We start from the raw sequence: 13472 nt of genomic DNA on the forward strand, positions 1-13472 counted from the left end.
TATGCACTGCAATAACAAGCATTTTTACAACGAGAACAACGCGTCTCTTGGGTATAATCGCATGAACTTTTTTTTGACGTGCCGACGCATCTTTTGCTCTCCTGTCTCCCCTCTTCCCCAAATTCCTCTTCTTCTCTTCTCGATTCTCCATGTTTCAATCAGTAATTGGCATCCTAAAATGGGATTAATCAATTCCTTGCATCGAAATTATGTGAAAATTGAGGATGAACATGTGAAATTTGCTCGATCGATTTCCATTATTTAGAAAATTTGAAATTTTTTAGGTATGGGTGCTTCATCTCATAGATTGTCCCTGGGTGTATTGTTTTTATCCCGCTTGTGTATTTTCTTGCTCTTTCTATTGTCCAATGCCGCCGGGGACGACGTCTCACGCGCCGCCCCAAGAGGTGCTTCTGCATCCTGTGGCAACGACTTCCGATTGGTATGATATTCTAATCCTAAGTAATATGTCGTTGTTTTTGTTCTTTGTTGTTTTCTATTGTGTTTCAGTTTCTTAAAATATTGTTATTGTATTGGGTGAATACGCACAGACAAATGTGAAGGGAAAGTAGCAACATTTTGCTGACATATTGGTGCAAACATGTGCATTTAGGATCCAGTGGCTGCTTGAAGTTTAAGCAATGGCATGTGTTCTTTGAATAACGATGTCAACATCCTTATTGACCACTAAGTTGCACTGTAGTACTAAAGCATTCAGGATCGATGAGATAATAATGAGCAATTCCTATCATCTGATACTGATTTGATTTTGGGGTTTTGAATGCATTTTATAAACAATACATAGTAATTTGAGTTCATTTGCTTTTGATGGGGCGTTTTATTTTTTCAGTTCACAATTTAAGGAGATATGATGCAGTTACCCATTTTATCATGTGTGACAAACCCAATTATTTTAATCAAAATAAATGAAGGGGACAAAATCTGCATTTTCAAAATAAATGTTGTGCAAAAGCACCAATTTCCCTTCCTAGGTTTGTCCTTTATTCAATCCTTGTCCATATATATGTATGTATGAGTATTTATTTTTTGTTCAAGTATCAATTTCATGATTTAGCATTTGAATTTAAAAAGCTGTATTTTACTGCTTTTGTTTCAAGCTATAGTGTTTGGTTGTCGTTGTGTTTGGTTCGTGTGATGAAGTGATGTACTTGGGGCTTGATTTCCATGATAGCCACTTCCGATAAATAATAAGTTTTACTAGGTTTTTTTATTACTCATGCTATTTGCAAAGAAGGGCGGGACTATTTGGGTACAAGATTATATGAACTTGAGTTTATTGATGGATGTTATGTTGATGAATTGGCTCCAAGGTGTAGGCACGCGACGTAAAAATCAAACTCGTGTTTTTGTTTCTAGAGAGTGAAGTGAAACTTTATGGAATGTAAATTTTTCTTGTTGGCTATCGGCTTATGAGAAATAGCATACCAAAAGTGAAAATGATGTTTTCTTGGTTGATGTTAATTTTTAATTATCGATCATTTTGTTCCCAGGTTAAGGTCAACAGGTGGGTAAATGGGGTTGAAAAGGATCCAATAAGTGGGATAACTGCAGCATTTGGCTCTATATTGCCCACTGACACTGAACAAGGTCACAGACTGCCAGCGACGTTTTCAATTCCCTTGAATAGCTGTTCATCCTCATCTACTAAGGTATTTCTTCTATGCAGTCTTTTTTCTTTTTATTTGGAGTTTCCTTTAGTTTTGGAGCATCAATTAATCTATCTCATTCAACGAGTGCATTGGGCAAGCACCCGTCACTTTGATACCCGAGTTTGCAATGTTAGCTTGATCTTGTAATGGGGCTTAGTCTAGACCTTAATCCTTACTCATCCTCATTCGCCCGAAGAATGGAGTTTTGGATCTTAGCTGGTATTGGATGGAATTCGACAAAACTCTTGTCGTTGAGGGATGATATCGAAAAGAAATCCTGAATACCTAAAGTAAAGCTAGGAAATGTTGTACGTAGTTCTGGTTCTGATAGATTTCATTTTGAAAATTCAAAACATACTGAAATAGTCGGGCAATGAGGTGAACACTATTGAACCTAGATTCTAACATCACTTTTGAATTGTTGGTGTCCCCTATGTTATACATGTAGCTGAAATTCAAATCTCTTCATTTCTTTGATTTCTAATACTGTTGATAATGATCTGTAGCTTGTGGTTTTCGAATTTTATGTTTTAAAATTCCTCGAGGCTGTACTGGATATTGTCATAAAGGAGGTAGCTTATTGAAAATTGAAGGAAAAAAAACAAGGTCTCATACATTTTTTTTAATGCAAGAGGCCTACATCTGAAAATCCTAGCATTCGCTGTATGTTTAATCCCTGTAATGAACTAATATTGAACTGTCAACAGGAAATCAGGATAATTAAAACCAGTAAACCATCTGAGTAACACATCAATACACGATTCTTGATACAATTTGTTATGTTTTCTGTTTTTTGGTTCATTAATGTAATTCTCACTCCTTAACGGTAATTTCCTCCCTTCATTCCTATGTCCCCATAACTGGTGCTCAAGATTTCTGAAGGATTTGTCATTTCCATCTTTACTATGTTGTGGTCACTGTAAAATCAATTAGGCGTAGTTAAGTGTCAAGAAGCATTCATTTTGTTCTTGGATGCGCGAGTCTTTGCATTTGTAGCTACTTTGAATGCGAATTCTTTGTCAAACCAGTCATCAATCATAACACAAAGAGCGTCTGATATTTCCTTGTAGTTATCAGGATCTATTGTATTGGCACTACGTGGTGATTGCGGTTTTACGACTAAGGCTAACATTGCACAAGTGGGTGGAGCCGCAGGATTGGTGGTGATAAATGATAGCGAAGGTAGCTTTTATTATTTATTATGCAAATTCATAGAGCTTGTAGTTTGTTTCTGCCAATCTTGGCTTAGTTCATTCTTTTTGCCCTTAATGATGCATCCTTCCTGAACTTCCATAGATCTTTTGGAGATGAGTTGTGCTGCAAATGACACCACTCCAAACATTACAATTCCAGTAGTTGCAATTACTAAATCAGAAGGAGCGGAATTAAACAATTCCCTGGTGGAAGGAATGAGAGGTAATTCCATTTTCACGAACAAAAAATGCTTTATCTATTTCACTTAATTATACTAGATTACATGCAGTTATCGATGCATTTATTCATTTTTTTAGTTTCAGTTTTCTGTTGATTCAAAATGATTTGGTATTTGGAATTATTTGAATTTTGCAATTTAGATGTGTCGTATATTATCAATTCTCTGAAAGACTTTTGATTTAATTTAAATATCATGTAGGCAACTCTATCGAAGGTGCTCTTATGCATCGTTTCTTGTTTTTTCTTTTTTTGAAAACAAACAATAATAGTTACTGAATAAGTTGAACTTTTTTGACAATCCATCTTACCTGCCAAAACAATAAATCTAGGAATAAAAAGTTCAAAACAAACATGTGAGGATGTCTTATTACTGGAGCATGGCCATGAACATGGACTGAACTCAATTGGATTAGCAACAGCAGAAGCCATTCCTTGATGGATATCTTCAATATCGTCAGGAAAATGACATAAAGCTAGCTTTCAATCATGTTTGCCTTAGTCCGATACCCTGATTTGTCATATTTATTAATATTTTGCATGGTGCTCTTGTAATATCATGGTATCCGTTGATCTCATTCCAAGATATTTTTTTTCTGAGGAATCTGAAGTGCTAAATTTTATGTTTTCAAATGCAGTCGAACTTTTGTTATATTCTCCAAATCGTCCAATTTTAGACTACTCAGTGATATTGTTATGGCTGATGGCTGTTGGTACAATAGTTACTGCATCACTTTGGTCAGAATTCACTGGGACAGAGCAAAGTGATGAGCGCTACAATGAGTTGTCGCCCAAGGTTACATGAACTAGACAAATTTTCTTTACGTTCTTGTACAGTACAGATCTTTACTCTTTCTGGATAGACATGTTATTTACAAAAAAATATATATTGTTTCTTTTCTTGAATAGCGTCATGAAGCATGTTATTGGGCATTATGATTGGCATTTTTACTAACAATATATCAACTCAATTTGTGAATATTAAAAAGATCTGTTGAATGGCGATTTAATTTATCACCATCGACTCTGATTTTATGTTTCACTTCTTTATATGTGATAAATCACTTACAAGAGATACATTTCAGGTATGTGTATGTTGTACAATAAGTATATCTGTAGTAGTGATTCTTGGTGCTGATATTACTTTCTCTCGTTCCTTAACCAATTAGCCAGTCGTATCACAGCCTTTGTGAGCTAACTATTTGTTCTTATGTTGATTTAAGCTATTGGGATCTGATATAGTTTAAATCAGATTGTGATTTTTGTATTGTATTATGTAACTCTCTCTCATTACTTCTTAAATTGCTCCCTTGGTTCCTGAACTCGGTGACTAGGATGAAACAGTCCTGAACTCGGTGACTAGGATGAAACAGAATAAGACTTAAATAGAACGTGAGAATAAAGTTTCCTATCAGAGTTTGTGGTGTTATTAAAAAATTTACCGAGTTATCACATGATAAAGTTGTTGGCTTCTAGTTACTTATGTTGAGCATTAAGTAGAAGAGTTCTTTCTTTCTTCAATTTGTATTTTTTTCTCTGAAAGTCGAAGCTTCATCTGTTTTCCTATGGTGAACACGGGATGCATAAGGTCTCTTTTTTCATGTTAGGGGTCTAATGCTACAGCAGCCATCGATGAGGAAGACAAGGAAATCCTCCAACTTACTACCAAAAGTGCTGTAATTTTTGTTATAACGGCGTCGACTTTCCTGGTCCTGCTTTACCTGTTTATGTCATCCTGGTTTGTCTGGCTGCTAATTGTTCTCTTCTGCATTGGAGGTATCGAGGTAGATGTTAACTTCAATTACATGTTTGCCATTTACTTCTTGATATATAGATGACACGGATTATATATTATGGCGATCTATAGTCGCGCAAATTATGAACATGAACTATCATGATTTTGGTGATCCTGATGGAGGCAGGCAAACTGTAAACCTCTGTGCATACCATGAAACTAACATGAAAAACACAGTTAAATTGACTACAATGAATGGAATAAGTGAACATTCGATCTATTATAATATACTGATTAGATTATTGAAGAAAACAGTGAGAACTGTTAACAATGTTACGCAAAAGTTTTTGTCACCCGACTATTATGAGATTGACAAAAATACTGTATTAGGATGTAGTGTATTAACTCAGAGAGACAGGTAACATTATTCTCTTACCATCATCATCGTCATCAGATTGTTATATGTATGTTTATTCTTTAGTGCAGAATGACTTTAATGATATGAGCCTTTATAATTTTACTTATTCTTTGGTGCAGAATGAATGTAATGAGAATTTATAATTTTGCTACATAACAGGCTGTCTTTTTTTGTGACAAAAGCTACATGTTTCAATGTGGTGCATCATTCTTTAGCTGCGATGAAGTAGATAATAAAAGAAGTCAAATTAAAACCTTATTTTCAATAATACTGAATGAAGGCTGCAGCTTATTCTTTAGTGCAGAATGACTGTAATGAGTCTTTATAATTGCCACATAACAGGGCTGTAGTTTTAGTGACGAAAGCTAACTTTTTCGATGTGATTGCATCATTCTCCGTCTGCGATGAAATAAAAGAAGTTAAATTAAAAGCTTATTTTCACTAATACTGGATTTGTCAACTGCAGCTTATTCTTTAGTGCAGAATGACACTGAGCCTTTATAATTTGCTACATAACAGGGCTGTAGGTTTAGCGACCAAAGCTCCATGTTTCAATGTGGAGCATCATTCTTTGGCTGCGGTGAATTAGATAATAAAATAAGTGAAACAATAAAATAATGAAACGGAAACCATTTTTTACTAGTGCTGAATATAGGGCAAGTGGTTCATGCATGGGCTTATATCTTTATACCACCCATGTAGAACAACCTTGCTGATATTACATTCTTCACAGGTTTTGATGCAAGAAATTGAGAGTGCAGTTTTCGTCTCGTCTCACCTATGAAAACTATTTATATTTCTTGGGACCCCTGTTTTATACAGAGATTGGGATTGCATGATTGGGGAAGGTGCTGTGATGGATTGAGTTTGATATTTGATGAAGTTCATCTTCATTGAAAACAACATATAACTTGAAGTGTAGCGTCCCCGTACTAAAAAAACTAATAAGCATGCATGAGTAAAACTTAATAACAACAATTAAACAACGTAAACAATAACTCAAACGAAAACAGAACAATAATTTCAGTCTTAATTGTTAATACAATTAAATCGAAATCATAATCCTGCACGAGAATACGAGAAACCAAATAAAACATCCACTTGATAACCATCGAAAACCCAACTGCTCTAGCCACTGCCATGACTGTCCAAACCGTCCAACCTAAGACATGGGTTAGTGAAATGGGGTTGAAAACAAGGATGTGAACGACAATTACCCAATGCGAGAATGTGCGAGTATACGAACTGATATGATACATGCAAAATACAATATGCTCGGATATCAAAGATCAAGTCAGGAATCTTATGCTCAGTCTAGAGGCGCCTGAGTGTGTAGTCTCTATCTATCATAGGCATGTTTTGGCTCTCACACTCATCATCAGGACGTGACTTACAATGTCCAGGGTCATCAGAATCCGTGGGTCCCGTCGGACATTGTAGTTCTCGATACCCAACCGTCCATGATATAGAACATGACTGAGCGTCCCACACAAACGAGGTATATCTCAAAAGAAATCTGACCTAAAGTGATATGTCATGCAGAATATGTCAAAACAGTAAAACATGTATCATGCAACAAATAAATATACATCATATAAGTATGTATACTACATTTGGATATCTCAGTCAGTACATCACGTCCTTTACTAAACAATCTGACAGAAAGTCTACTCGTGTGAACTTAGACAATATCAACATAGTGAAATCAATATCATGTCAGATCCAGAATCACTAAACATGCTTCAAAGTTCTTTATAATGATACTTAAATCACTATTTAAAGCTTTAGAATTATGCATGCGTCCGTCGTCAGCCCGTTGATGACGTCTCGCTTTGTATGTCTCAGTTCATCGACCCCTTCGAGTCGACACTAGTTCTGAAGCTTCCCGATACTAAACTGCCTTATAAACTGGCTAAAAACCCAAGGCATATTGCTAGAATTCGAGAGAGAAGGTGAGAGAAAGCGATATAGGAAACAAATGAAATCAACTTCTATTTATAGGCTGCATCAGGGCTAGTTCAGAAGATCCGAACTCAATATTATCTGCCGCGTGTCATAATCCCATTCGTCTAGTTGGATTTCTTTAGATAATATAATATGAAGTAGATTGGATGGTCCATTTTAAATTCAGTGGATCCCAACATGTTGGTAATCAATTAATCAATTCCTTAATTCAGTGGATCCCAACATGTTGATAATCAATTAATCAATCCTTAATAATGCTTAATTAATATCTCTTTAATAATGTCTTAATTAGTACTTCATTCAAATAAGGATTCGGGTCATTACATTAAGCAAACTTTCCATATGGACCTATTATGTTATTTTCTGTTTTGGAACATAAGCCTTGGCTTGTAATGTAGGGTTTCATAAACTCCCTCGTAGCTCGTTATTTTGGACCCTCAATTATACATCAGTATGTGGCGTTTTATTTTTTTACATAACTATTGTAAAACTAAATATATTTATTAAAATATAACATAAACAAGAAGTTAATTTTTTTTATCATAAACCGGGTTTTAAGCTGTAACCGCACCAGTTCATAGTTACTTAAATTTTTTATTTTAAAAAAATTAAAGGAAGCGAAGACTTGGATGAGCCGCAGACCGAGTCGTAGGCTCCTAAAACACGTTAATATAAATTTGGTGCTTTTGATTCTGCGAAGAGCCGCGGACCTCGTGGGAATCCAAAGCACCGAATTTATATTAAATATTCTTTTGAGGAGCCTCAGTCCACGACTGTAATTCTTTTAAGTTTTTTTTTAGAATTGGCAGCCTGTAAAATTCATTGGTGCTTTGCATTCCTGTATAGAAAAATTTATTTTTGGGAAAACAACTAATTTTAAAAAAAATATATTTTAAAGACCGTATTCATACTGGATCAGCGGGTACTACTAAACTACAGAGCTGGTCCGTGGTTTATTATAAAAACATAAACATTTAGTTCATGTTATATTTTGGTAGATATATTTGTTTTTAATTTTTTTTAAAAAACCATCAATATTCTTGATGCTATGAAATGTGCTAATTTATACGCACTAGCCACCGGATATTTAGCGATTTTCTTAACAAGGAACTTTCGGTGATTAATACAATTTGTCATCTGCCCAAGACAAAAGAGGTGCTATGGGTAGAAATACCTAGAATAATGGAAAACCAAAAGTTATTGTGATGGAACAGCATAGGTGATGAGATGAATGACAGAATGAGTGAATGAACTTATATGAATAATAAACAAGGCTGCTTGATTTCTGCAGTAGGCATGTGGGACTTATATTCTTTATTGACCTATGAGTCCTGGTCACACATGCTGTGAAAGTTCTTGTTAAGTGAGAGATACATTCAATATCTGATTAGTACAGATCTTTCTTTGGGATAAAAATACCCAAAAAGCTGCATCCAACGAGTTATGTCAGAGAATGATGTTATGTTGCCTCTTTATATGTTTGGGTTTTTCTGTTCGCTGTGGACTAGATCTAAATTTTGTGACTTGAATCAAATCTTATGGGACTGACTATTCAGTGCATTTGCATTATAATGTGATGAACTACTTATATCTGCTTTTACATCCGTACGACAATGCTGTATAACACCTCCCATTAAAATTTTGTTCATATCTATAAGCTATTAAGGTTACTCGTGCTTCATCATGCTTATTGAATACTTTCCAGGGAATGCATAATTGTATTGTATCATTGGCGATGAGGTATGATTTGATTTTGTTTGGTAAACTTAAAAGTTTTTATTATTACCGAGTCCCTTGTGTTCATGTATATATGTCTCTTCTGTGTTCTTGTTATTTGAGCAGCAAACGCAAAAGTCTTGGACAAAAGACATTGAATCTGCCCCTTGTAGGGGAGGTTTCCGTTTTCTCTTTAGCTGTGTTGACATTCTGTCTGCTATTTGCCATCGTGTGGGCTGCAAATAGGAAGGCGTCATACTCTTGGTTTGGCCAAGACGTTCTTGTAAGCTGTCATCTGTTTCTTTCATGTTTACCCTGTTCCTGAATGTATTTGTTCAGTTGAATTATTCCTACGTGCCGTGCTGATTTGACATGTTGGCTACTTGGCTCTGCTGGTATGACTCAATCCTGCATATTGTAAAACAAATGTGTATATTCTGGTTTAGACCTTCGGCAAACTGGAAAATTTTAGACTTATTTATACTAGCTTAGCATCGAACTGGTTTTGGTAGATTCTCCTGTGGTCTCTGAATGTGAATCTCCAAGTGCTTTTCTGTAGAAATTCACACATGCCCTTTCGTTTCATCAGAAACCCACTGGCCACTTGCAATATTTCCGTGGACAGTTTACCATTGTAAATCAAAAGATCTTATAAATCGCAGCGAGTTTGCTTTGATGCCCGGATTTATTTTTAGTAGAGATAGGATTGGGAAATGTTGATCTGAACACGAGTTAATTGGACCAAATATAAAGAAGATTTTAATTTGGTATGAAGTATTGACTTTATTTGTGAAATCATTATTGGCTTACATTTCTACTCTTCAATTTTTTTTAAATTTATCTTAAAAAATTTTGAACTGTGAAATTTAGATTACATCTACCATTAACACTTGATTTCTTATTGATTGAATGCAAAATTATCAACGGTGGAAGCAATGTGTTTTTCTATTTGTCTTCGCATTTAAAATCGGGCTTCATGGATTTCATTTCACCTATATGCACCACACCTGTTTCTCTATTTCACTATGGCTGTCTCTCCATTATGGCTTATGATGTTTATGAAAGATGTCTGGATTAACATGCAGTAATATATTTGTGAGTTTTGGATTATTTGGTAGCTGTTTTTCCATTTGGCTCTCTGGTACTGTTATTTAATTTGCATTTATGTTGCCATTTGACAATTTCTCTCAATATTTCTGAATCAATCCTTGAAAAGCTGTTGATTGTTGCACATGAAATAACATTACCAAATATTTAATATTTTCTTGATTTCAGGGTATTTGTATGATGATAACTGTTTTGCAGCTGGCTCAATTACCAAATATAAAGGCATGTAGAAAATCCGTGCTTTGTAATTACACTGTTGGCTCCATATTCATCAACTGATCATTTTTTGTTGTCTTCTAGGTTGCCACAGTACTTTTGTGCTGTGCCTTCATATATGACATCTTTTGGGTTTTTTTGTCTCCTCTTATATTCCATGACAGCGTTATGATTGCAGTAAGTTTGTATTTATTTGTCATTTCTCTCTTTAATTTTATGATTTTAGCTTATCAATTGTGAACATGGTTCCTATATGGTCTGCTACTTTCCATGGGTAAACTCGATTTTGGATGCTCTGGGCTCAATTCTTAAACAACATCCTTATGTAGATGCGATATGCATTCAACTTTTCTGTACTTTTCCTTTATATAGTTGTTTTGTGGACTAGAATTTGTTTGTCTTCTGATACAAGTACCCCAAGTGTTTTCATTTATATGAAATATCTTCGAGAAAAAGGGAAAATTACAAGTAAAAAACATTTGGAAACATCTCTTGTGTCATATGTTATCTTTCAAAGTGATTAAAAGACCAATCTATATGTGAAGCATCAGCCCTTTTCTTTCTCAGTGTTACTTGATGTCTTTTGGATATTGTGTGAAAATGACTCTGAAGCAAGCTCGGATATCTACTTTTGCAATTAATTCTTGAAAAATTACAAGCAAACGTGGCCATGTAGAATGTATGCATTAAACAACCTCGTGGTATTTTCCTATCAATCTCCTTCATGTTTTACTCTTCATTTTAAGGTGTTTCGGACACTGGAGTGCGTCAGTCCATGTCTTCTGTCCACTTTAACTGTGCAAGGGACCTTTGTCATTTATAAATAAAGGTTGAGAGGTTTTTGTGTCTATAGCTTTGACCATTAAGAAATCTGAATGATCTCACAGTTGTGGTTAAGATAGGTCTAGAACTACTGTACTGTACAGACATCTCCAACTCAACTTTCAAGTCTTGTTCGAAATGTTGGATGTCTGCTGAAAAGTTTTACACATATCAACAGGATTTATGAGTGTATTTGATGCTACTATAAGTGCAGGAGTTTGAATAAGTTAATGATATGCTGAACAATTTGAATTTTTTTAATCTGTGATATTGAATTGACTGAATTTAATGGTTAATTATAATTTGGAGCACATAATACTTGCATTGTTATTGCAATCCTTGTGAATTACTTTATATAGACTTTAAATATTTTTTTTCAAATAATTTAGGTTGCTCGAGGTGATAAAGCCGGTGGAGAATCAATCCCCATGCTTTTGAGGATTCCTCGACTAGCTGATCCTTGGGGTGGTTACAACATGATAGGTTTTGGGGACATTCTCTTCCCGGGTTTACTAGTTTCCTTTGCTCATAGGTACCCGTACAACATCGTGGTTGATGGTGATAAATATGATGATTTACTCTACAAATTTTTGTGAATTTCTTTGGATAAATAATCATTAGTTATAATGCATTTTTTGGGGAATTTGAATAAATTGCAGAGTCATCAATAAAGATGCTGTATTTCGCCTTTTTTCGGATGAAAATTTGTGAATGCTTTTTCAAAAACCTTTAGTTCTGTGTATCAGTCTGATAAGTACAAGTACATGTCCTCATTTAAGTATACTTACATGTTAGTTAAAATGTTTTAATTGAAAAATCTGAGCTTTTAGGTACTCCACTGTATTATTTGACTGGAAAAAATGTTTTGTTGCAGATTTGACAAAGCCTATAAGAAGAGTTCATTGAATGGATACTTCTTGTGGTTGACAATTGGTTATGGAGCTGGTGAGTGTATTTGCTGGATTTTGTGTATTGTTGTATTCTAATGTATGGAACATTTGGGCTTGTGCTGCTTGGATCCAAAACAATACCTTTCTGGTTTCATCACCTCTTTAAATTCAGTTTCCCATCGGTAAATTATTTTTTGATTAAGAACTACACAAATATGTTGGGCATATCTAGGAAAACCGAAAGCTCCCGACTTAAGGATCAACCTTTGTGGTTAAAGTGGGGGATACAATAAATACATGCAATTAAAAGCATGAGTTTAATTTTACAAACAAGTACTTAATCAAGGGATTTCAGCATAAAAAATCTTTCTTTCCTTGCTATCCGAACGTGGTAGATAATACTCCGCGTCCCATGATTCTTGCTAGTTATTTTGTTATCATTCAACATTACAGGCATTTGATTTTTTTGCCATGTTCCATTACTGCATGAAAGCTCTGAGTTATCTTTGTTGAAGAACTATGCGGTTTTCCTATCAAGTTTCTCTCAATAAATGAGCTTGAACTAAATAGTACAGTCATATTGAAGATGCTTTGCTGCAGGCCTGTTATTTACCTACTTAGGCTTATATTTGATGGATGGGCACGGTCAGCCTGCTCTCCTTTATCTGGTTCCCTGTACACTCGGTATGAATCTCTTGCCATCATTTTATACAGTTAAAGAAACTATTTCCCCCTCTATATATCATTTGTAATCTTCAGTTCCATAATTGTTTCTCTATTTCATGCATATAAATTAATGAAATTGCCATTTTCAATTTTATTTTTAAGGAACGATTGTATTCTTTGTACATGAACACGCAACGGCTACGATTATTCTTTTCCTTTTCTTTTTTGGTTTGAATTTTAGCTTTCCAACTTTTACAAATGCAATATATGCATGTGAACTTCAGGAACTTGTGTTTTGTTGGGTTTGGTGAGAAAGGAGCTAAAACAACTTTGGAGCCATGGCATCGTTTCTACCGAATCCACATCCACATCAGGTGAAGCTTGACGGATCGGACTCGTTACCAATACACTCAGAATTGACTCATAGTTCGCCTTCCCCTTTCCCCGAGGCTTCTTCTGACTATGGGAATCCTGTAAACTTTGTACTTCATTTATGTGAAACTTAAAGGTTGAAAATGTGTATAGCACTCTGAAGGTAGTTCACTTATGTATATTGCATATCTTTCTCACTTCTAATGCCAAAAGCTTCATTGGAGTTGAGTAATGTGATTGATTCTGTTGTGGATACTTGTTTCTATGCGTTCTTGCTAATTTTTTGAAGTGATGGGATTTTTTTAGCCTGCTCTCTGTGGAAATTCCTTCGCCTGAAACCCCATATTGCTGTATATATGATTGGTTGACTTTCCAAATTTGTAATGAGAAAATAAGGGTGTTTTTTTAATGTATTTGGAAACTTCGTGTGTGTTTTGCTTTTGGAAAAATATCAAAATATTTGC

At 34.9% G+C, this 13472-nt stretch overlaps 1 protein-coding gene across 1 annotated transcript; it reads left to right on the top strand.

The window, feature by feature from the left end:
* The first annotated feature begins 43 nt into the window (after positions 1-43).
* Positions 44-13271, top strand: LOC140964313 (signal peptide peptidase-like 3). Its single transcript, XM_073423986.1, has 14 exons — positions 44-442; positions 1512-1670; positions 2741-2852; positions 2967-3086; positions 3740-3897; positions 4709-4885; positions 8925-8959; positions 9062-9218; positions 10211-10264; positions 10343-10435; positions 11470-11612; positions 11955-12025; positions 12571-12654; positions 12921-13271. Exons 1-14 carry the CDS (start codon positions 287-289, stop codon positions 13019-13021), a joined length of 1620 nt encoding a protein of 539 aa, XP_073280087.1. The 5' UTR covers positions 44-286; the 3' UTR covers positions 13022-13271.
* The last annotated feature ends 201 nt before the right edge of the window (positions 13272-13472 follow it).

The sequence above is a fragment of the Primulina huaijiensis genome, chromosome 2 (assembly GCF_012295235.1).
Source record: "Primulina huaijiensis isolate GDHJ02 chromosome 2, ASM1229523v2, whole genome shotgun sequence".
NCBI classification, from domain to species: domain Eukaryota; kingdom Viridiplantae; phylum Streptophyta; class Magnoliopsida; order Lamiales; family Gesneriaceae; genus Primulina; species Primulina huaijiensis.

Excerpts from the sequence above, each read along its gene's own strand:
- LOC140964313 (XM_073423986.1), top strand. The coding sequence starts at position 287 with ATGGGTGCTTCATCTCATAGATTGTCCCTGGGTGTATTGTTTTTATCC. Across the intron at positions 8,960-9,061 it reads ATTGTATCATTGGCGATGAG|CAAACGCAAAAGTCTTGGAC; the intron begins GTATGATTTGAT and ends TTATTTGAGCAG. Across the intron at positions 12,655-12,920 it reads TCTGGTTCCCTGTACACTCG|GAACTTGTGTTTTGTTGGGT; the intron begins GTATGAATCTCT and ends TGTGAACTTCAG.